At 42.8% G+C, this 20,549-nt stretch overlaps 3 protein-coding genes across 3 annotated transcripts; all 3 read left to right on the plus strand.

Annotated features, from left to right (window-relative positions):
- The first annotated feature begins 645 nt into the window (after positions 1–645).
- On the plus strand, positions 646–9,005 carry rab3da (RAB3D, member RAS oncogene family, a). Its single transcript, XM_061680047.1, has 5 exons — positions 646–787; positions 3,017–3,250; positions 6,900–7,018; positions 7,092–7,216; positions 8,023–9,005. Exons 1-5 carry the CDS (start codon positions 701–703, stop codon positions 8,208–8,210), a joined length of 753 nt encoding a protein of 250 aa, XP_061536031.1. The 5' UTR covers positions 646–700; the 3' UTR covers positions 8,211–9,005.
- Positions 9,006–9,122: 117 nt separating this feature from the next.
- Positions 9,123–15,159, plus strand: LOC133404294 (tetraspanin-1-like). Its single transcript, XM_061680046.1, has 8 exons — positions 9,123–9,222; positions 11,458–11,533; positions 12,030–12,245; positions 12,905–12,979; positions 13,054–13,161; positions 13,693–13,848; positions 13,935–14,027; positions 14,727–15,159. Exons 2-8 carry the CDS (start codon positions 11,477–11,479, stop codon positions 14,781–14,783), a joined length of 762 nt encoding a protein of 253 aa, XP_061536030.1. The 5' UTR covers positions 9,123–9,222; positions 11,458–11,476; the 3' UTR covers positions 14,784–15,159.
- Positions 15,160–16,164: 1,005 nt separating this feature from the next.
- dand5 (DAN domain family, member 5) lies at positions 16,165–20,174 on the plus strand. The gene is made up of 4 exons (XM_061678947.1): positions 16,165–16,204; positions 17,974–18,033; positions 18,258–18,676; positions 19,878–20,174. Exons 1-4 carry the CDS (start codon positions 16,165–16,167, stop codon positions 20,172–20,174), a joined length of 816 nt encoding a protein of 271 aa, XP_061534931.1.
- The last annotated feature ends 375 nt before the right edge of the window (positions 20,175–20,549 follow it).

Raw genomic sequence — 20,549 nt, forward strand, 5'->3', positions numbered from 1 at the left:
ACTCATCAATACAGTGCGTTGAACATGATCTGCTTCGGGACTACTTGCTCCACAGTCTTTTGACATCTTCGCTCGAGTTATGTGTGCTAAATGACAATGTCAAACATGAGGAATCAGCTGCCGCGTTACGTCAGGGACCGACTGAACCAAGCGGATCATGAGGTTAAATGCGCAAAGTGATGGGTGAACTGCAGTTCGCGCATAAAGCGGGTTGGGTGCTGCAAGGGTGGAGGACGGGGCCGGAAAGATGTGCGAGTCCACTTTCACAATAAAGACTGGGCACTTGACGTGTTGGCAGAAACAGCGCAGATCTGTTCATAGAGGAATCGAGGATTTTTTTATACACATTATATTCAGACTAAAAATAAAACCGCCATCAAATTGTGTAAAACGAGAAAAACAATAGGACAGCAAGCAACATTTCACATTACTCACTGCAAGATTACTTTTAGACATTTGTGGGTAGAACTATTAAAACACTTCTCGATTTGAAGTCGTCACATTAAAACACAGAATGATGTGACTCTACAAATCCATAATTGTTTCAAATGACGCTTGCAAACATTTCTCGCGTTTTACAGCCATTTCTTCCCATTTTAAGTGGCGATCTTACTGCGAAAGACCAGACCGGAAGCGCTCCGTCTCCACGAGCGCGGACTTGACCGCGTCGGAAAGTGGACGTCCCCGTGGCGGCGGGCACATGCACGGATCCGGGAGCGGCGCACACTCATCCCGGCCATCTGGAGGCGGAGGACGACGCGGGACGCAGGGCGACAGCGCAGCCAAGGTACCGACGGCGTGCTATCAATTCAAACAAAACAAAACAAAGCAAGACAAAGACTTTGTACTTAACTCATATCACAATGCGCTTGTGGATAATTGAATTAATCGTCAACAAGTGTCATGTCCCCATGTGACCTGCAGTCTTGTCACAAGTAGGCACGCGCGCGCACAGACACACACACACACACACACACACGTCAACATATCAGCTTAACTATGTCTAGCAAAATCAAGGCCCGCGGGCCATACCTGGCCCTCCACATCATTATATGTGGCCCGCGAAGACTTTGCCACAAATGTTCCTTGACTTCTTTTCAAAACTAGCCATCGTAGTCCTAATAACCAAACCCAGGAGCAATTATGTGGTATGATAAGATGATAATTCGGGTTTCCACACAGAACAGATAAGAGGTAAAGAAGTGGAACTGCCAAACAGCCAGTCTGTAAACAAACACAGGCTGGCAGTAAAAAAATTAAAATAAAATAAATCTAGCACGATACAAACGTAACTTCCATTGGAATTTAAACCGGGCTCTTCTGGTGGAGTTAAAGCAATAAAAAACTGCCCTATTAAATGTTTTTATAGCATAACCATTCACACTTTGAAAACTATTCCTGTTGCACTTGTCTGTATCCATCATTCTCTAAAAGGAAGGCAAACCATTGATGTTGTACTTTCCTAAAATAAAGGATTTTAAGATGCTGCTCTTTTATTTTAAATGTCATCAAATCTGTTCCCGTTTACACAAAACACGAGCGAAGGGTTTTTTTTTGTTTCCCCCCCCCCCCCCATATTTAGTTTCCTGACTGTACCCAATGTAAACCAAACCCGGCGTGAACTTAAAACCAACGTACACACCGAACTGTGATGTTTGGCCTTCCGTTCCGCCCCTAAGGATGATACATTTCCGTGGTTTCTCTATTGTGACCGGCTCCATGAGGGCAAGCAAAACTACGACGTGACCTCCGATGAAAACAGGTTTCACACCCCTGATCTAAATCCTCGACATTTTCTGTTTCAACCCACCACTTTGTACGACTCAAAGGTGTGTCGCAACGAGCGTGAGTGTTTGTTTTGCTGAGCCAGTCCGTCTTTATGTCGGTGGGAGCGGTAATGCTGATCAGGTCCCCAGAGAGGAAGGTGGGCGGACGTGAGGATGAATGCGTGCTTCAGCATCCCGACGATGCCGGGAGACGGTGAACGGCCGAAGATGACCGAGTGGGTGATGATGGATGCGACGCGCAGGGCTCAGCATCGACCGCCGCCAGACGTTTGGAGGCCGCGTTCGTTGAGAAATGACCAACGGGAGTCTCGGGTGACGGGCAGAGAGGGATGGCGGTCGAAGGGGGTGGGCGGGGCACGGGCCGGCCCGTGATTCATGGCCGTGCTGTGACGAGCCGAGGTGGAGTGCTTTTAAAGCAACACTCCCATTTAGCATTTACTCAGCTATTACCCGGGGGGTGGATTTCTGACGGCTAAGCCTTAAGTTGAATTCCAGAGCGGCTGAGATCCTTTACCGTGACATCCCGGGCCTTTTCACGCTCCCCCCTGGCCGGGATCACAGTTCCCAAGCACAAAGTGACTCAAATCAAACATCATAGTTGTTCTGTTTAGGTCATTCTTTCCAACAGATAACGAATCAACCGGAGGAATTTGTGGATTCGTATTATTCATACAGATTCAGTGTCGAGATTGGCACTTTTGATATGGAGCAAGTTAAGGACCACTGCTTTACTAGATATGTCTGAAACGATCAACACATGCACCAGAAATGGTCACGGTGGAGTGATTTGTAAACAGGCAATTTTCTACAAAAAGCAAACGTCAGCTCCCAGCATGGCAGTGAGCCCAACTCCGCAAATGAATGACTTCGCCAGAAGAGAAGTACAAATTTGGGGCAAGATCCAGCCAGAACCCAGACCTAAATCCAACTGAAAATCAGGTGGGGTGGCCTGAAATGCCGATAAAATCGGTGTATGGTCTAATAATAACCAAATAACATGAGATAAAGGATCATTTGCCAAATGTCTCCCAAGGACATGATGACCCAGTAGAGTTCTGAGTCAAACGGGAGGAGGACAAGTAACTCCTTTCTTTGCAAACACAGCTTGTGATAACATGTTTGTACTTCCTATTGCAACAGGCCACGCCACACATCCTTCAGCCGTATCCTGATGAAGGTTGTTGCTTTGCCTGACGAGCGCCTTTCCTCTCGCTCTCCTCATTTGACAGATGGCGTCAGCCAAAGATGCGGGTCCGGGCCGAGAGGAGAGGGACGCGGCCGACCAGAACTTCGACTACATGTTCAAGCTGCTGATCATCGGCAACAGCAGCGTGGGGAAGACGTCCTTCCTGTTCCGCTACACGGACGACTCGTTCACCTCGGCCTTTGTCAGCACGGTGGGCATCGACTTTAAAGTCAAGACCATCTACAGGAACGACAAGCGCATCAAGCTACAGATCTGGGTGAGGCATAGCAGCATATACTGTAATTATGTTCATGCTTGAGTTCTGATTCTGAGAAGCCTTGTAAAGTAGCGAGGAAGAAAAGCCCATTCCTGAAAAGTCTTATCACTGCCATTGCTAACATGCTCAACACGAGCAGAGAAGTTTGCTGTGCGTAGGCGCCAACAACAAAAGGCTGGCAGACAGTGTTTCCTTGCACATTCCAGTCTAATAAATGCACTCAGAAAGGTGCTGAGTGTGAAAACCCAATGTGCTACCTCCAACAGCAAACAAAGAGCGAGGGAAGACTTTGCAATTCAACACCAACAAGCGATATAGAAAGAGGGCAATAGAAGCAAACAGTACGAACCAGAAAGAAAAAGCCCGAAAGAAACACCCAATGATATTAATACACGCGGCCACCAAGGTAAAAAACACTGGGAACTCGTGATAGTCATGATGACAATCCATACATTCGTCAATTTTCGACATAAAATTAAGTTATAAATGATACTATAACAACCACTCTGTACTGTTAATACAGTCACTTCTGTTTTATGTTTTGTAAATTTAATGCTGTTATTTTTGTGGCCCGGGAAAGCGACTCGGGTTGCTCAAATGGCTGCGCACAGAACACTTAAGGTGTTATTTATGAATGTTTACTGATCTTTACACTTGCTAATCTTTGTGTTCACACCCCTGGAGCTTTACTGAAGTTATGATCGCTCTATGAATATTTCAAAGAAGCCTGAAGTAACATACTGGGGTGTTCACGGCGCGCGAGAGCTCCCCGATGCACCGTGAAGACGCACTTTTCGCTCCGTTGGCACTGGAACACAATGAATATACAATATTACAAAAGACAAACTATGGTGGGTTTAAGGATATAAAAGCAAAGATAAAAGGAAAACATGCAGATGCATAATGCAGAGTTTACTGAACTTTGACACATTTGTTTGAAAAAGATTTCAATAAACGCTAAAGTATTATGACTTTTAATGACTTTCTTCTGGTAATATTGCTTGTAGTATTTCTTTCTCTTCAGTGTGGCCACTCATCAGCCATTCAAGAAAAAAATTCCAAAAAGTCTCCCAACAAAAATAAGACCTCGAGATTTGTTTTGGGAATGAAGGGAAAGATGAATGATTAGCCTCCAGGAGAGGCGCCATTTTGAAAAGATTTGGGACAATTCAAGCCAATAATATGTGGTGCCGAGTTCATCTTGTTTCTACTGTGTAGTAGATAAAATAAATAACGCCACAGGGAAAACAGCTTTGACAGAAAATAAATCAACAAAATTGTTAGGGGGGGGGAAGAAAAAAGTATAGCCTCTTAAATGTCATCGCTGTAAATTGACTTGAGCCAATAAAAACTGAGGTTAAAAGGTTCTAGCGTGCAGCCCGGAGGCTCGGAGACCGTTGTCGCGCACTTTCCCTCCCCTCAGCCTGGTTCGGCCTCCGCCCGGCTGCTGTGCGTGTAGCGCGGAGTCATTTCTCACGCGGCAGCGCGTTAACGCCGGTTGATGTTTAACACGCTCCCTAGACAGTAGACTTCGTGAAATATGCATGACGTTGAGCGGGCGGGGGCCGACCGTGCTTACGATGCAACGCGACACCCACCAAGACAAGACTCGACTCACTCGCAGCACTCCTGCGAGATGAAAGCAATACATCCTCTTGCTTCCCCCCCCCCCCGCCCATTGTTGGAATGTATTCTTCTAGTAAGCATTCTGAGCACATCAGGAGCAATGATCAAATTCCGTTACAATGGCTTCCACGGGACCACTGAAACCACTCATATTTTGTTACATTCTGCACTGCAACATTTGCATTACGTTTCATAATGGAACCGCATATTAAATTCATCTGTTTAAGTTCATCTGTGCCTCCACATTAAGTGTTATATGATGATTCAAGTTCCCCAACAGACGACACATAAAGAAGACAAACAGGACGACTTCACGACTTATTGTTGTGACTCGGAACAAAAAAAAAAAAAAAAAAGCAGACTGCGTATCCTGGTGCGTTTTGGGTGGTGCAACACTTGCTCCTGCTTGGAGGGATTTACTTGTGTCCAAAGTCAATCATTCACTTTTCCTTGTGGGGATCGCGCAGTCTACCATGTCAGTTTTTACTTTGCCTGCCAACATCCTTGTGTGAACTGCTGTAATTTAGCTACTTGAGGGGGGGGGGGGGGGGGGGGTTCAAATATTTGTAGTACAGTACCGAAAACTAAAACCACAATTATAAATGTATTAATGTAACAATAATGTAGTATCTATCCATCCATTTATTTTGCACTTATCTTCAGTTAGGTCGCGGGTGAGCTGTAGCCTAACCTAGCCGACTTTGGGCGAGAGGCGGGGTACACCCAGGGCACGTTGACAAATAACATCCCCCCTCACCGTATTCATGACTACGGACAATTTAGTTTTCAATGAACCTGACTCTCATGTGTTTGGAATGCGGCGGCAAAAGTCATTGAAAACCCACACAAGCCCGAACAGGTCGAACATGCGAACTCGTACTCCACACAGGATGGTCAGACCTGAGATTCAAACCCAGAACTGTGATGCAACCCCTCCTCCGCCGTCCTTAAAATACAAGCCTCAAAATCAAGGATTTTCATACAGACAATAGCATCTTTGTCCTCTAATCACCTAACTGTATACTTTTGTGATCTGTCATATCGGCACCTTTCCTCTTGTGCTAGCATTAGAGTATAAATATACATTCAACTTCACAACGTTAGCCACCTATCCCTGGAGCAAATGCATAAATACAATCATGACTTACTACTACTTTAAAGTCCTTAGATGCCCTCACTTCTCTATTGATTTTACTATTCATTTCACAAGTTTGTGGGTGCCTCCTAAGTGCATTCTCAGGGTTTGTGTCCCTATCAATATGCAATATTCATCCATCCATTTTCTGCCGCTTATCCGAGGTCGGGTCGCGGGGGCAGTAGCTTTAGCAGGGACGCCCAGACTTCCCTCTCCCCAGCGACTGAAGTGGACCATCGGGAAAATGTTTTAATAAATACATTAAAAGTGACTGAGCACCGCACATCAACCAATGCACTGCAACGTAAACACTGCGACCGGGTATGTCAGGTTTTGAGGCTCCACATACAATTTACTACAGGTATTATTTTTTTATTGAACCACAAAAACATGGCGGGATTGTTAAGGACAAAGCAGATGACCACAAAGATGAGGAATTAAGCAAGAATAAGGAGAGTATGGATATATTGAGAAGCCCCATTCACTGACTGCACCTGTGTATTTCGGCATCAGAGACTCTACACGCTTTGCTTTCGAGCCAATGGTACAGATGACATTTTATATAGTATTAGAGTATTATAAGATGCAAAATATATCCTGTACAAACTGAGTTGGTAGAAGTTTAAGCTTCTAACCCGTGTTTTCGGAATCGCATAAAAATGGATTTCGCATAACACCGATACAAGACAATGCACATGATGTGCAAGTATTATTTTTGTACACTTTAGGTCGCCATCCTCACATTGTTCACCGCTGCCCTGTTGAGTGATGCGGGAGTCAGCGAATGAGAGTGTAGATGGTAACACTATAGAAAATGGATGGCTGGAAGTTACTTGGATGTTCTTCCATTTCTACTACTGTTCCAATAAGGCGCCTTTGTGTTTCCAGGACACAGCGGGTCAGGAGCGCTACCGGACCATTACCACAGCATACTACAGAGGAGCGATGGGCTTCCTCCTCATATATGACATCACAAGCCAGGAGTCCTTCGTGGCAGTGCAAGACTGGTAATCATTTCCTAGTTCAGATGGGGCCGAGGCCATTGCTGCAGGAACCCAACTGTTTATTTTGGTTTCCCAGGGGAACGCAAATCAAGACATACTCGTGGGACAACGCCCAGGTGGTGCTGGTTGGTAATAAGTTGGATTTGGAGGAAGACAGGCAGGTCACCACTGAAGATGCTCAGAGACTTGCTACAGAGCTAGGTCAGTGCAGAAAAAGAAATGGGCAAACTGTGTGAGAAAATTTCTAGTCAGACTCACAAACGGTCTGAGGACCTTTGCAGCTTAGTAACAGTGTCATTTTGTAGCCAATTTATGGTTACAGAGGCTTTTTTTTTTTGTCTAGCCATCAACTAGATGTGTGAAAACAGAAATTCTTCGAAATGCTAACAGCTATTATGTTAACAGCTAGCATGCTAGTAACATTATGCATCATGTTGAGTGGCCAGGTACTATTTCGAAACCCCAGTAAGACTTGATAAAACGCTAACAGATGGTATGCTAACATATATTCCAAGATGGCAACTTCTGCGAAGAAAACACCAGGGCACACCTATAAGTAATATACATCATATCCAGTCGGCGCGTACTATTTCAAAAGCCTCAGGAGACTAATAAAATGCTAAATGTTAGCCGTTAGAAAGATAGTAGCTTAAGTAAAGATGACAAAGCAGATCAAAAAGGATGATACATGATGTACTAGTCACCTGAACAAAGAAAGCGGTAAGTCAAACGCATATGATTTATCCGTCATGCCTCGTAGTCATGAACTCTTTCAAAATCCAACTTGGACTGATAGAATGCTAACATGCTAACAGCTGGTATGCTAACATTCATGATGATGATGATGATGATGATGATACAAGAGGGCAAGTTGTGTAAAGAAACCAGGATTGTATGTTACAGTATGTCTAGTCGTCGAGTACTGTTTCAAAATCCCCATGAGACTGGCTAAAATGTTAACACGCTATCATTTTGTATTTTCTTTTACGCTCTTCCGCCCTTCGTAGGCTTCCAGTTCTTCGAGGCCAGCGCCAAAGAATGCATCAACGTCAAGCAGGTTTTTGACAAGCTGGTGGACGTCATTTGCGACAAGCTGAACGAGAGCGTCAACGCCGACGCCTCCCCGTCGGCCAATCACAAGGGAGCCGGACTGAAGGACACGCCCCGCGGCATCCGGGGCGGCTGTGCATGCTGATGGCAACCACGCACGCACACACAATAGTGTGCTTGTCGACCCATCCTTCCTCAGTCGGCCCTGATTTAAATGTGACTGTTACACTGCAATGCCAAAGACCTGCTCTGAGAACATGTGCCTTTGACCTTGCTACTTTATTATTTGTCACCTTTGTGTGTGTGTGTGTGTGGTGTGTGGGGAGCAGGCACCTGTTGCAGGCAAACACTTGGAACAAACCTGAGCAGTGAGAATCACAGTACTGTACTTGTGTCATGCTTCCCCCTTGTGGCTGCGTTAGGAGGTTGCATAACTGTGACGTTAAGGTACTTGGGGCGCCATTGCTGATGATGTAATTGTTTTAAATGTTTTGTTTTTCTACAATCATTTGGCAAGACTTTCTTTTGCCATGTTTTTTTTTTTTTTTTCCAAATTGGGGAATTTAAAGGGTGCTTCACAGCATGTCTGATGCTATATTTTGGAATAAAATAATATCTGATTGCAAAATGTATTATTATTTTTTCCAACATTATAGTAGTATTTAATACCAAACCGCTTTTGGGATTACACAACTGGGTTCCCAACTATCCTTTCTTGTTTAATAATTATAAAGACATATTAACGTTATTGCAGTAAATTGCGGTGTATCTTGTACGTAGGCCAATAAAATAAACACAGTACGTGTTTATTTTATTGGCCTTCGATTTGAAGTGACCCAGTAGATGTGTTCCAGATAAGAAATCTTTCATGGGTAAGTCAATATTTCTATTTTCATTGTGCATCAGCTGTAACTGCTTGTGATTGTCATAAATGTTGCCGTCTCTGAAGGGACTTTGACCATCAGGAAATGTTTCTTATCTGCCATGACCGGAAAAAAAAAAAAAAAAAAAAGAAGTCAGTGACGTGCAGGGCATGAACTCCCTTCTCCTCCCCTATTTGCATTATGTGTGTGAAACTGGAGAGAAGATAAAAGAACACGCGGAAGCCTTTCGGTGCACACACTCCGCACTGATCCGCACAAGTCACTGCAGCGCAGGTATGAACTCTGTTGAATTGGTTTGACACGCATTTGACATCGCTGAGCTGTGGAGTTGTCACTGACAACCTTAATATATTGTTAAGTTGTCAGAATCTCTCTTCTCTTAAAAAGTCAGTGAGTAACCAAATGAGTAATGTATTGCACTGGCAAATTGTGTTAAAGCAACTATCATTGAAGAAGAAATGTATTCTGTCCAATTACAAACTCCAAATTATCCTTTTTTTATTGGACGATATACAGGTGAAGATCCGAAAATTGCCATTGTTTTAGTCGTTCAATTCAGAAAGTACAACTCCTAGTGCTCATAGTTCATTATTTACAGCTAACGTAAACCCCGAATTCACCAGCTCAAGTCATTTGAATATTTCATAAGAAATAAAATATTTAGTATGGAAATCAGGTAGAAATTAACCCTCTGAAAGTGTGTTTATTGAATCTGTGTGCAGGTTTCACTTTTTAAATTGAACTACTTTGTTTATGCAAATGTTTTGAGATGCACCTGTTAATGTCGCTTCACCAAAGTTTACTCGAAAGAAATGAATTGAGAATAAAAAATGCTAGTTAATACATCTCAGAATATCATTGCTATCCTTTGATCCCATTGAAGTAATCGTCCTTAAACGGCTGTGAGCAGTAGTAAGTTTAGAAAAAGAGAAAACCACTTTTTCTTGTACAGTATCATTGACATTTTATTCTCATTACATCACGACTTAAAAAAAATATTGAATTTTTGTTTGTTTGTTTTTAATATTACGACTTTATTCTCGTAACATTATGACTTAGTTCTCTGAATTTTACGACTTTATTCTCGAAACATTATGGCCGTTCTTGTAACACTGATTGTCTTCTCAAAAGCTTTTTTTTTTTTTTTTTTTTTAATTCTTGTAAAATTCCGACTTTAGTCTTGAAACCGACTTGAAAAAAAGTTCAGCTTCATTCATGTAATACGCCGTCTTCATTCTTCAGAGTCGTCAAATGTTATCCGTATCCGTACAAACTCCACTTTTCATCATCATCATACTCATTTTAAATATTTCATGAGAAATGATCCTGCTTTGCGAAAAGAAAAAACCGCAAAAAAACCCAAAACAATTATATAATAAAAAGCTTGTCGTAGCAGAGCTGTTGTTTTCCCAGTTGTGCTACCCTCAAAGAAAAGAAAAGAAAAAAATAATATATATAATATATATAATATAAAATTAATATATAAATTAATATATATATATATATATATATATATATATATATATAAAATGTGTCTCCGGGAACTAATTTGCCAAGTAGGTGGCCGAATTCATTGCCAGTTAGAACGGCAATAAAGAAGAAAAAAAATGCCGGGACGAGAGGCTATCAAAGTTGTGTCAGGTCAGGAACAAGGTGTGTTTTATGACATTGCTGTGCTTCCTGCACCGTGGCCAATCAAGTCGTCATTAATGACACGTTATCAGAGGCCGCTTGAATAAGTGGAGCCAAATAATCACAAGGCTGCTTACGTGGCAACATGTTTTTAGAAACTTTGATGGGAGCATCTTTTATCTGCGCAAATGCTCCAGTGGATAAAAAGACACTTTGTCCTGCCGACGTCCTAATTATTAATCAAATTGCGGGATAAGAAATAGATTTTGTAACAATGCGTACAAAGGTTCAAGGTTGGAGTGAGATGCTCTTAAAGCGGCGCTTCCCAAACCGGGCTCAGGCACAAAATGGGTTCTTTTTTTTTTTCATTTTATTATTCTTTGGTCACCCATCGTCGCTTTAAAATATACAATAAGCTCACGTTTTGATCCGTGTTTGCTTTAATAAACTCATGTCTTTTTATCATTCGCTTCTGTACAGTATGTACGGTATGACAGGCAAAATGAACACCCACAGCAAATGTTTGAAGCCCCACTTCGACTGACTGAATCTTAAGATGACGTCAGCGTGTAGAAGTTGGCAAAGTGTAAGAGTAACTTTTAATGGTTAATGTCTAACTAAAGCAAATGTGAGCAATGCACTGCAGATGCTGGCTCATGTTACTGTCGGCACAGGCGCCATACGACTATTTACTGAGTTTCTTCACTTCCTGAGACAAACTGCAGTGTTTTTGTTTTTTTTCTTACTGTCACCTATTTTGTATCTTCGAAAACAACAGCCCAAAGTTTCTGGATGCGTGTACCCTGGTGATATTGTTCATATTTTAAGGGTCACTACTCACAGCCGTAATTATTTTTTTCCTCCCCCACCCAACAGTGTGAAAACACCAGCCAAGATGTGTTGCGCAGGCTTTCTCAAACTGATGATGTTCATCTTCAATGGCACCATTTTTGTAAGTTGACTATAGAGCTTTTCCAATGTTTGTAGGCCTGCCTTGGCCAAACGACAGAGAAGCGTTTGTAGACGACTGGTGCGTTGGCTCAGACCGCCCAATATTAGAAATGAAATGCTTCAAAGAAGTGATTCATAACGTTCTAAAGGCAGACCTTTGGATACTGCTCTTGTTCTCATCTTGTACAGGTGTACCTAATGAGTTTTAGTCAACATTTCATAATGATGTTTTTATCATCATGTTCATTTATGAAATATTTCTCATGAATGTGGACTACAGTTTGCCTGTTTGGCAAAACATCCCGCCACAAAGTAGCTAGGCTAAGTGGTGATAAGCTAGGCGATGGCTCAAAAGCGAGTTAATCTGCTGAACGAAAACAAAATGACCGTTACAGTTTTTGAATTCACGCTGAGCAACACGCTAACGTGTCGCTAATGCCTGACGACACGAGAGACCTGTTGCTTTGGACTCACGCGGGACCGGCTGGCCTTTTCAGGTAGCAGGTGCTGCCGTGCTGGGAGTGGGCATTTGGGTGAAGGTGGACAGCAATTCCTTCATGGGAATACTTGACGGCGTGGAGGCCCTTCCGCCGGAGGTGTCCCAGGTGGCCAACGTGGGCTACCTGCTCATCGGCGTGGGCGCCGTGCTGCTGGTCATCGGCTTCCTGGGCTGCTGCGGCGCCGTCAAGGAGAGCAGGTGCATGCTGCTGACGGTGAGCGTCCACAACCGTTTCCGTCAACGTGGCTGCAATGGCGAATTTACTAATTAACAGATGGGACTGTAAGGTTTTTATTCTGGGTCAAAGGGAACAGTTCCATCATAAATCAATAAAAAAAATTTTTTATTTTTTTTAAATCCTCAAACAAAAGTGCAAAACAATGATTGAATGCCATGATTCAGTTTGTTTGTTGTCCTGTTTGTGAGTTAGCAGGTTAGTTCCTGAATCATGGCGGATGAGGACATAAGACATTACAAATGAACAGTTTTATTTCTGGGTTGAAGGGAACGATAGAAAGGAAATAAACCTCTAACATGTAATGTTAGAGCACCTCATTTATCTTTGTTGCCTCATTTGTTAGCAGGCTACTTTCTGATTCTTGAGTTTTTCGATTTATTTAAGACATTACAAATTAACAGATGAGACTGTACCATTTTTTTTTTCTGGGTTGAAGGGAATTATACATATATTAATGTTCTATGTACAAGTAAAAGTGCGGTAGGGCCAATTCTGAGGAATCCTTCAAATGTACGTGAGATATTTCTGTTGGCTGTTAATAATTTAGCACTTGGCTGCAAATTTCATATCTGCTGGAATGTTGCTCAATCAGCGAAACTGTATATTTGAATTTCATTTCCATTGTCCCCCTCCAGTTCTTCAGTATCGTGCTGGTTATATTCCTCATCGAGGTTGCCGGTGCCGTGGTGCTGCTCGTTTTCAAGGACGTGGTAAGTACAGACGACCCATTCGCAACATTGTGGCGCAGGGAAGATGTTCGGAGAACTTCTTCCGCGGTTCCCAGGCGGTGCACGTCTTTGACAGTCTCGAGGGTGAAGTCCAGAAAAACCTCGCCGGCGAGTACGGAAGAGACGAGAGCCTGACGTCGCTGTGGAACACCACGATGGAAGGGGTAGGTGTCGGAAGCCGCCACCGGCTTGTTTACGTCGCTATTCTGAAGTCTTGCATAAAGTACCCGTGAGCGTCACTTGGGTAAAAGTACAACTTGGGCAAAGTTAAAGTAACCTTGCAGAATATTACTTGAGTAAAAGTCTTCAAGACCCTGTGAACAAAAAGAAATGTCGTACTAATTTGACGCAACACGGAGAAGGCTTGTTAACAATCCATCCAATTTTGAATGATTACAAAAATTGCAATCTATATATAATGAGGCTTCAAAATCATGAAAAATTAGGTCTGCGCTGATTGCACTGACACTATTCCTCCTCAATTATTACCTGTCAATCAAATAACACTACTCGAGATAGTAGAGTATATACACGATGGAAACGATAGTAGCTTACCCGTTTTAAAACCACGTCAGTAGTCTCACCTTCAAAACCGAATACTCACTGACGACTATATTCGGTATTTGTACTCGATGACATCACAAGATTGCTATTCCGCAGCTTGATATTGTCTATTTTATGTTGTCTCTTCACAGTTCCAGTGCTGTGGCTTCAGGAACTACACCGATTTCAATGGCTCCCCCTTCCAAGTCCAAAGCGGAGGCTTCTTTTATCCATCCCAGTGTTGCAACGGGACGCTCATCGGCAAAATGTGCAGCCAATCGGCGGCGGGCCTCGCCGCAGAACTGGAGGTACGTTCGGCCAGGTTTCGGGGGGCGGGGGTGGTTTGTGGCGTTTCGTGTCATCCGGTTGCATGAACGCGTCGTCTCTCCGCCAGTTGGTGGACGGCTGCTTCGGCAAGCTGCTGCTGCTCATCGAGGAAAATGCTGTGATCATTGCGGGCGTGGCTCTCGGAATCGCCGCACTTGAGGTATATATATATAAAAAAAACAAAAAAAAACACTAGTTGAAAAACTACTTGTTCTGTTGTAGTAGCGCGCAGGTGGGCAAAGGACAGCCAGTGGGTCACATTCGGTCCACTCCATTCTATGATTATTATTTGATTACTATTATATTATCAAGCCCCATAATATTTGGAGCATTCATTTAACCATTTTTCATACAAATGCTTAATCCAAATGCATTTATTTTTTTTAAGTTTTTTTTTAAATGTTGAATTCATTGACTGTATCTAATTCTAACTTGGTGAATTCATTTGTTGTAAATAATAAAATAAAAAGGATATTTAAATCATATATGCAATTAATTCCTTTAATTTACATTATAAATACTTATAGTTTGTTGCTGTTTTACTAAAATTTGCTGCTGTTTTACTAAAATTGCCCATTTAAAATGTATTCATTCTTCTCTTATGAATTTTTTTTTTCCCGATTAAATAATTGGGTAAAATAAAATAAAAATATGAGTAAAATCCATGTTGTATACAAACTGACACAAGCACTTGTTTAAAAAAGGTGTGTGTAGGGGTGTGTGTGTGTATATATATATATATATATATATATATATATGTATGTATAAACATATATGGGAGATTTAAAGAGAAATTCCAGTAAGCATACATATTTTTTTTTACCTGTCCAATTACCTCCATTGTTGCTCTTGTTTGCAGATTGCTGCCATGGTGGTTTCAATGGTTCTCTACAAGCAGATTGGCAGCAAAGCATGATAATCACTGTTTTTTGTATTTTGTTATTTAATAAAGACAGATGATAAATTCGCTTGTCAGCTGTTCCCAATAAGTAAAGGTGGTCTGGCCAAAACTGACATGAAAGGCTTGTTTTGACATGTTTACCGTACGTTCTCAAAATCAGCAACAAAATTGAGCTTGTGTGTCCTCTTGTCTCAGTGATTGACAGTGATTTATTTATGTTTCAATGCCTGTCAGGAGCTGGCATTGTACAAGCGGAATCATTCAGCATGTAATGTAAAAAGAATCTTTAAAAAAAAAAAGCACACCCTTGCTAACGTGATGAGTTTATTTTTTATATATTGAATCCCTTGGAGAAATAAAGGTGAACGTTCATGTTCAGTTTACAAATTGACTCTGGTTCTTTTGTTTTGTTTAATTATCGTCGTTACATTTAGTAGCAGCGTCGTCTTTCAACAGATTTCAACTCACGCGAAGAACAAAACGTCCCGTTTGTTCACGATTTGGTGTGCTATTATTTTTCTTCGACCAAAAAAACAAAAAACCAAAACATATTTCCAAAGCATTTTGGTTACTTCCCTTCATCTACTCTCGAATACCATTGCCACATTATTGTAACGTTTGAAGATAGTCAGCTGGAACTGACAACAGTAAACACACATTAGTTTGCCATGTTGCTGTGGACACTGCAGTATTATACTCCACAGTCTCCACTTTGCTGCAGTGGTCCATTTATTTCCCAAACGTGTCTCCTTGTCATAGCCAACAGAATTACTGTAAATACAGGTGACCCTCGTCCTCCTCTCGTTTCTGTTTGTTGCTGTGTCTCGTTCTGCCTGATGCGTTCATTGCAGCGTGGTTTTCCCACTTTCCGATGGTACTATTTTGAAATGGGAAAACTGACCAACCCAAACCATGGCGAGTAGAACTGAGCCAGTACTGTGAGTTACAGTTTGGCCTTGGTGAAGGTCTGTGCTCTCCTGCATTACATTTTAGTTGTATACAGTAGTCGTTATAGCATTGGTCAGGCCAAATTCAAACATCTCTGCTCCCTTCTGATCAAAGTTAGCAATGGCATGATTTTTGGACATGTCTAAAGGGTTATGCTAAGCTAAGCTAACAGTTAGCCTAGCTCCTTTGTTCCCCCTGCAACTCTTAAAACACTATTTGCAGTGCCTGCACGATGTGCGGTGCGCATGCGCAACTAGCTACGGCAACTACACTAGGACAAAACACGTAAATAGGCCCTATCCCGAACCTTAAACGTCTCGCTAATTCTAATCCGAATCTGAAGCCGAACCCATTTTACGAGCTGACATTTTAACGTAAAATATGACGTCGGTACCTCTGTATTCTGTCCTTTTTGTCCTACAGTTGTTGCTGTAGCTAGCTAGCAAAGATGGCCAACCTGTTGCGCATGCGCACCTCCGATAGTGCAGGTTTGCGTTAACTACGACAACTACTCCTCTTTCGTCTTCTTTGTATTTCATTTTTTTTTTTTTGGGCCAGTCTTGAGGTCCTGTTTGCACCATGCTGCCTCTCACAGGTCAGTATTAGTATTAACTGGCACATATAGTTATAAAATGTGTTTTTGTCATCTCAAGTACGATACACCCTATAAGAGCAGTAAACACAACAATAAACACACGACCTTGTCATGTGTGAGCTTTCTTTCCATTTTTTAAAAAGATGTGAAAAATGTATGTGTGTACATTTGACTGTGTGGACCCCACACGGCCCCGCGATTGGCTGGCGACCAGTTCAGGGTGTACTCCGCCTCTTGCCCGAAGATAGCTTGGATAGGCTCCGGCACGCCCGCAACCCTTGTTAGGATAAAGCGGTACGAAAAATGGATGGATGGATGGATGGATGGATGGATGGACCCCACACATAAAATATGATGGAAGCGGTTACCACAAGTTTGAGGATGGCAAGTAACATTTAATTAAATGTTTAATAATACTGAAAACACAAATACAATTCCAGATAAACTTGATCATATACATTAGCAAAATGTTCTGTTTTAAAAAAAAAAAAAAAAAAAAAAAAAAAGGTGAGTACTAATATAAGAAAAGTAAAATTCATGAAGACCACAAAGACTAAAGAAATGCGGGAAATGGGGGTTGTGAGCATTTGTTTTGCAGTGCCCTCTAGTGGACACAATGTTGTTAAGCGTCTGGGGGAAAAATAAATAAAAAATCTCACTGTGAATTTCTTGTGTCCAAATGGATCACACTAAAATGTGTCAGTTTCTGGTTCTGGTAGGCCTGCGTTGTCGCTTAACACCTGTAGACCTCCATGATAAAGTCAAACAGTGCAACTATTCAAACTTTGGTGGTCCGGCCTGTGATCAGGTCACGGCGGGTGGAGCACACTCAAGTGGAACGCTGGAATAATGATGGGACCTCATGTCAGCACTCGTTGTGGGAATCAAGGAGCAGGAGGTGACTGGACCGCCACATAAAGTCATTATGGTTTTACAGCCCGCAGGGCGTGAGAACACCGGCCATGACGCCGCACGTTTAAGACCCCGATTGTTTCAAAAACGGGCTTCTCGCGCTCACCTTATACGTTTACCTTGTATTAATTGATAACTATATTACAGTGAGTCTCATCAGCGGGCGAATCACAGGTTAGTAATAAAAAATATATATACTGAAAAATAGTCAAAGTAAAATAATAAATAGAAGTCATAAATAATAAAATTTTTAAGAAAAAAACTTAAAATGTTTAACAAAAAACGCATACCTAGTTGTATTTAAGTTTGAAGTACACTACAGTTGCAGTTAATCTTTCAGAAGTGTTTGTTTTCCAAAAATAATTTATTTGCAATTTTTATTTAAATCATGTTTTGAAAAATCATTATCTAAGCACAGTGTTTTATTTTCCTATATTTAAACGCGTTGTTAATGTTCAGACTGCATATTATGAAAGTGGCTTACATATGTTTTTATTACATTTTTTATTACATATGTTTTTCAGGAATAAATCAAGAATCTTTTTTCTTTTTCTTTTAATGAACACTTACGCTGAGTAGCCTTCTGTTTTTTTAAGTCGTGCTACTTCGAGAGTCAACTATTATTTTGAAGTAGGTTGGTTTCTCTTGCTATTTGCTTTATATCTTTTTTTGGGGGGCGCGGGGGGGGGGGGGGGGGGGGGTAATTGCTTGTCATCACAAAGTTGCTGTCTGGCCAACATCCTTTTGAAGCGAGGTGTGACGTCTACTGCTGCGTGGGAATTGTGACACCTTCCTTCCATGAAAGTGCAGGTGAGAGCCACCATTGTGCATAAAAGCATCTTCCTTCCATCACTTTGCCCGCAGCACTGACAGCAAGGTTACCATTTGGGTACCTTGGACCAAACCACAGGCATTAGCTTTGTTCCATCTTTAGCTTGATTTAAACCCTGTATATTTTTGTGATTGTTGTAATTTTTTGTGTTCCATCATGATGTTGCAGCTCATCATCCTGGTCTTTTTTTTTACTTTGGCAGCGTCTTTCCCGTTCCCTCGCAACACTTTGGAGCACACCGGTAAAGTGTCAAAAAACGAATTGGAGTCCTCCGGCGGCGGACCTGCAGGCGACTCCGTCCGCGGCCTCGTGAGAGTGGTGCAGCTGGACCCTCGCTCTCTGGCCCGGTCCGGGCTCTTCGGAGGGAGAAGCCAGGCTCGGAGCTCCAGGCCGGCCTTCCCCGCCTTCCTGTCCCAGGGGCGGCCCGGCCCGGCCCCGAAGGCCCCCGTGAGCCCGCTGCGCCGCCTGCAGGCTGAAAGACCGGCTGATGCGGAGCACAAGAAGAGACAAGGCCTGCACATGTGGCAGAGGGCCGTCGATAAAGGAAACAAGATGGTCGTGTCTTTGCCCGCCAACCTGAAGGACGCCAAACAGACGTGCGCTGCCGTTCCTTTCCTTCAGGTAACGTGGACTACACACGATTCCCATAGGACAGTCTAGGTAGAACGTCATAACAGTGACAACATGTATGTTGATAAAACAAAAACAACATATATACATACACATATCTATATGGAGTATATACATATTTGTATACGGTATATTGTATACACCGCCGGCGTCAGGCCAACACCTCCTATGTCCAAATTCAGTTCGTGCGTCTGTAACTTGCACAAATTATTGACCAATATAAAGTGTTGTAAACGGCCATGCAATGTTAATGGTTCAACATACTGTACATTCCGATTTGGGGGTTTCCTGAAAGGTGGTGGTCTTGGAGATGCGAGGTTTCCGCTCCACGCCAACGTTACACATTTACGATCTTAAGGATGGAGAAAAATATTAAACATGTACAAGTGATTAACTTAGATAGATAGTAAGATGAAACGGGTCCAAGCAGGTTGGAACGGGTGGAGGAAGGTGTCAGGTGTGTTATGTGACAGAAGAGTCTCTGCTAGGATGAAGGGCAAAGTTTCTAAAACAGTGGTGAGGCCGGCCATGATGGACGGATTAGAGACAGTGGCACTGAAGAGACAACAGGAAGCAGAGCTGGAGGTGGCGGAAATGAAGATGTAGAGGTTCGCTCTCGGAGTGACCGGGTTGGATAAAATTAGAAATGAGCTCATCAGAGGGACGGCCGAGGTTCGATGTTTTGGAGACAAAGTTAGAGAGAGCAGACGTCGATGGTTTGGACACGTCCAGAGGAGAAATAGTGAGTATATTGGTAGAAGGATGATGAGGATGGAGCTGCCAGGCAAGAGAGCGAGAGGAAGACCAAAGAGAAGGTCGATGGATGTCGTGAGGGAAGACATGAGGGCAGTTGGTGTTCGAGAGGAGGATGCAGGAGATAGGCTTACATGGAAAAGGACGCTGTGGCGACCCCCAAAGGGGCAAGTTCGATAGATAGATAGATAGATTAAAGTAGATTTAAAATAGATTAAACCTATCATTTATAAAAGTATTTTTTTAGAAAAAAGTAACAAATTAAAGTCATAATTCCAGTGCGGTCTAAAGATCTGTGTGGATTGTCCCATGATTGACAGCGGTTAGTTAGTTACAATAGTTAGTTGATTAGTTGATGTACTTCATGTGAATTGATCGTGAATTGACTTTTCATGTACAGGGTTGACTTTTCATCCCCCCCCCCCCCCCCCCCCCCCAGCGTGTGACAGCAGAGGGGTGCAGCACAGTGACCGTGCACAACAAGCTGTGTTTCGGCCAGTGCAGCTCCCTGTTCGTCCCCGCCGAGGTGGAGCCAACCGGGAAGCGCGCCCCCTGCTCCCGATGCGCCCCCTCCGAGGCCCGCTCCGTCACCGTGCCCCTGCGGTGCGGCGCCGAGGTCCGTCGCCGACGGGTGATGCTGGTGGAGGAGTGCAAGTGCGAGACGGGTCGCGAAGACAAGAACGCGGAGGAAGCGTCGCCGCACTTGGAAGCGCTTTACGGCAGTCGCCAGAATTGACGAGATGCTAGAGTTTGGATTCAAATTTGATTTGTCCAGCTCAGCCAGCAACAGAATTATTTTTATGAGATGTTTTATTGCTCATAACTGTTACCGATACTCAGGCACCTGACAAAAGATATTTTAAAAATATCGCTTGTGTTGACTGCAAGGCTAACTGGTCAAGAACAAACCTAGCTATATGCTGTAAAAAAGAAAATGTCTTTTCTGATAGCGTGTGTAGACTTGCGTTGGTTTGAGTGACGCATTCTATTATGTCTGAAAACGGTGAAAAGAAATATGAAACAAATCAAAGAGGCGACTTAGCTTGTAGTCCACCTATGGATGATGTCATTTCTGCCGAGTCCGAATAATGAAGTGCAGTTCAAAACCATT

This window comes from Phycodurus eques, chromosome 6, assembly GCF_024500275.1.
Source record: "Phycodurus eques isolate BA_2022a chromosome 6, UOR_Pequ_1.1, whole genome shotgun sequence".
Classification (NCBI taxonomy): domain Eukaryota; kingdom Metazoa; phylum Chordata; class Actinopteri; order Syngnathiformes; family Syngnathidae; genus Phycodurus; species Phycodurus eques.

Coding starts and splice junctions, on each gene's coding strand:
- rab3da (XM_061680047.1), top strand. CDS start 701: ATGCACGGATCCGGGAGCGGCGCACACTCATCCCGGCCATCTGGAGGC. Junction 788..3,016: donor AGGGCGACAGCGCAGCCAAG/GTACCGACGGCG, acceptor CTCATTTGACAG/ATGGCGTCAGCCAAAGATGC. Junction 3,251..6,899: donor GCATCAAGCTACAGATCTGG/GTGAGGCATAGC, acceptor TTGTGTTTCCAG/GACACAGCGGGTCAGGAGCG.
- LOC133404294 (XM_061680046.1), top strand. CDS start 11,477: ATGTGTTGCGCAGGCTTTCTCAAACTGATGATGTTCATCTTCAATGGC. Junction 12,980..13,053: donor TGCTCGTTTTCAAGGACGTG/GTAAGTACAGAC, acceptor CGCGGTTCCCAG/GCGGTGCACGTCTTTGACAG. Junction 13,849..13,934: donor GCCTCGCCGCAGAACTGGAG/GTACGTTCGGCC, acceptor TCTCTCCGCCAG/TTGGTGGACGGCTGCTTCGG.
- dand5 (XM_061678947.1), top strand. CDS start 16,165: ATGGCCAACCTGTTGCGCATGCGCACCTCCGATAGTGCAG. Junction 18,034..18,257: donor TTCCTTCCATGAAAGTGCAG/GTGAGAGCCACC, acceptor TTACTTTGGCAG/CGTCTTTCCCGTTCCCTCGC. Junction 18,677..19,877: donor CTGCCGTTCCTTTCCTTCAG/GTAACGTGGACT, acceptor CCCCCCCCCCAG/CGTGTGACAGCAGAGGGGTG.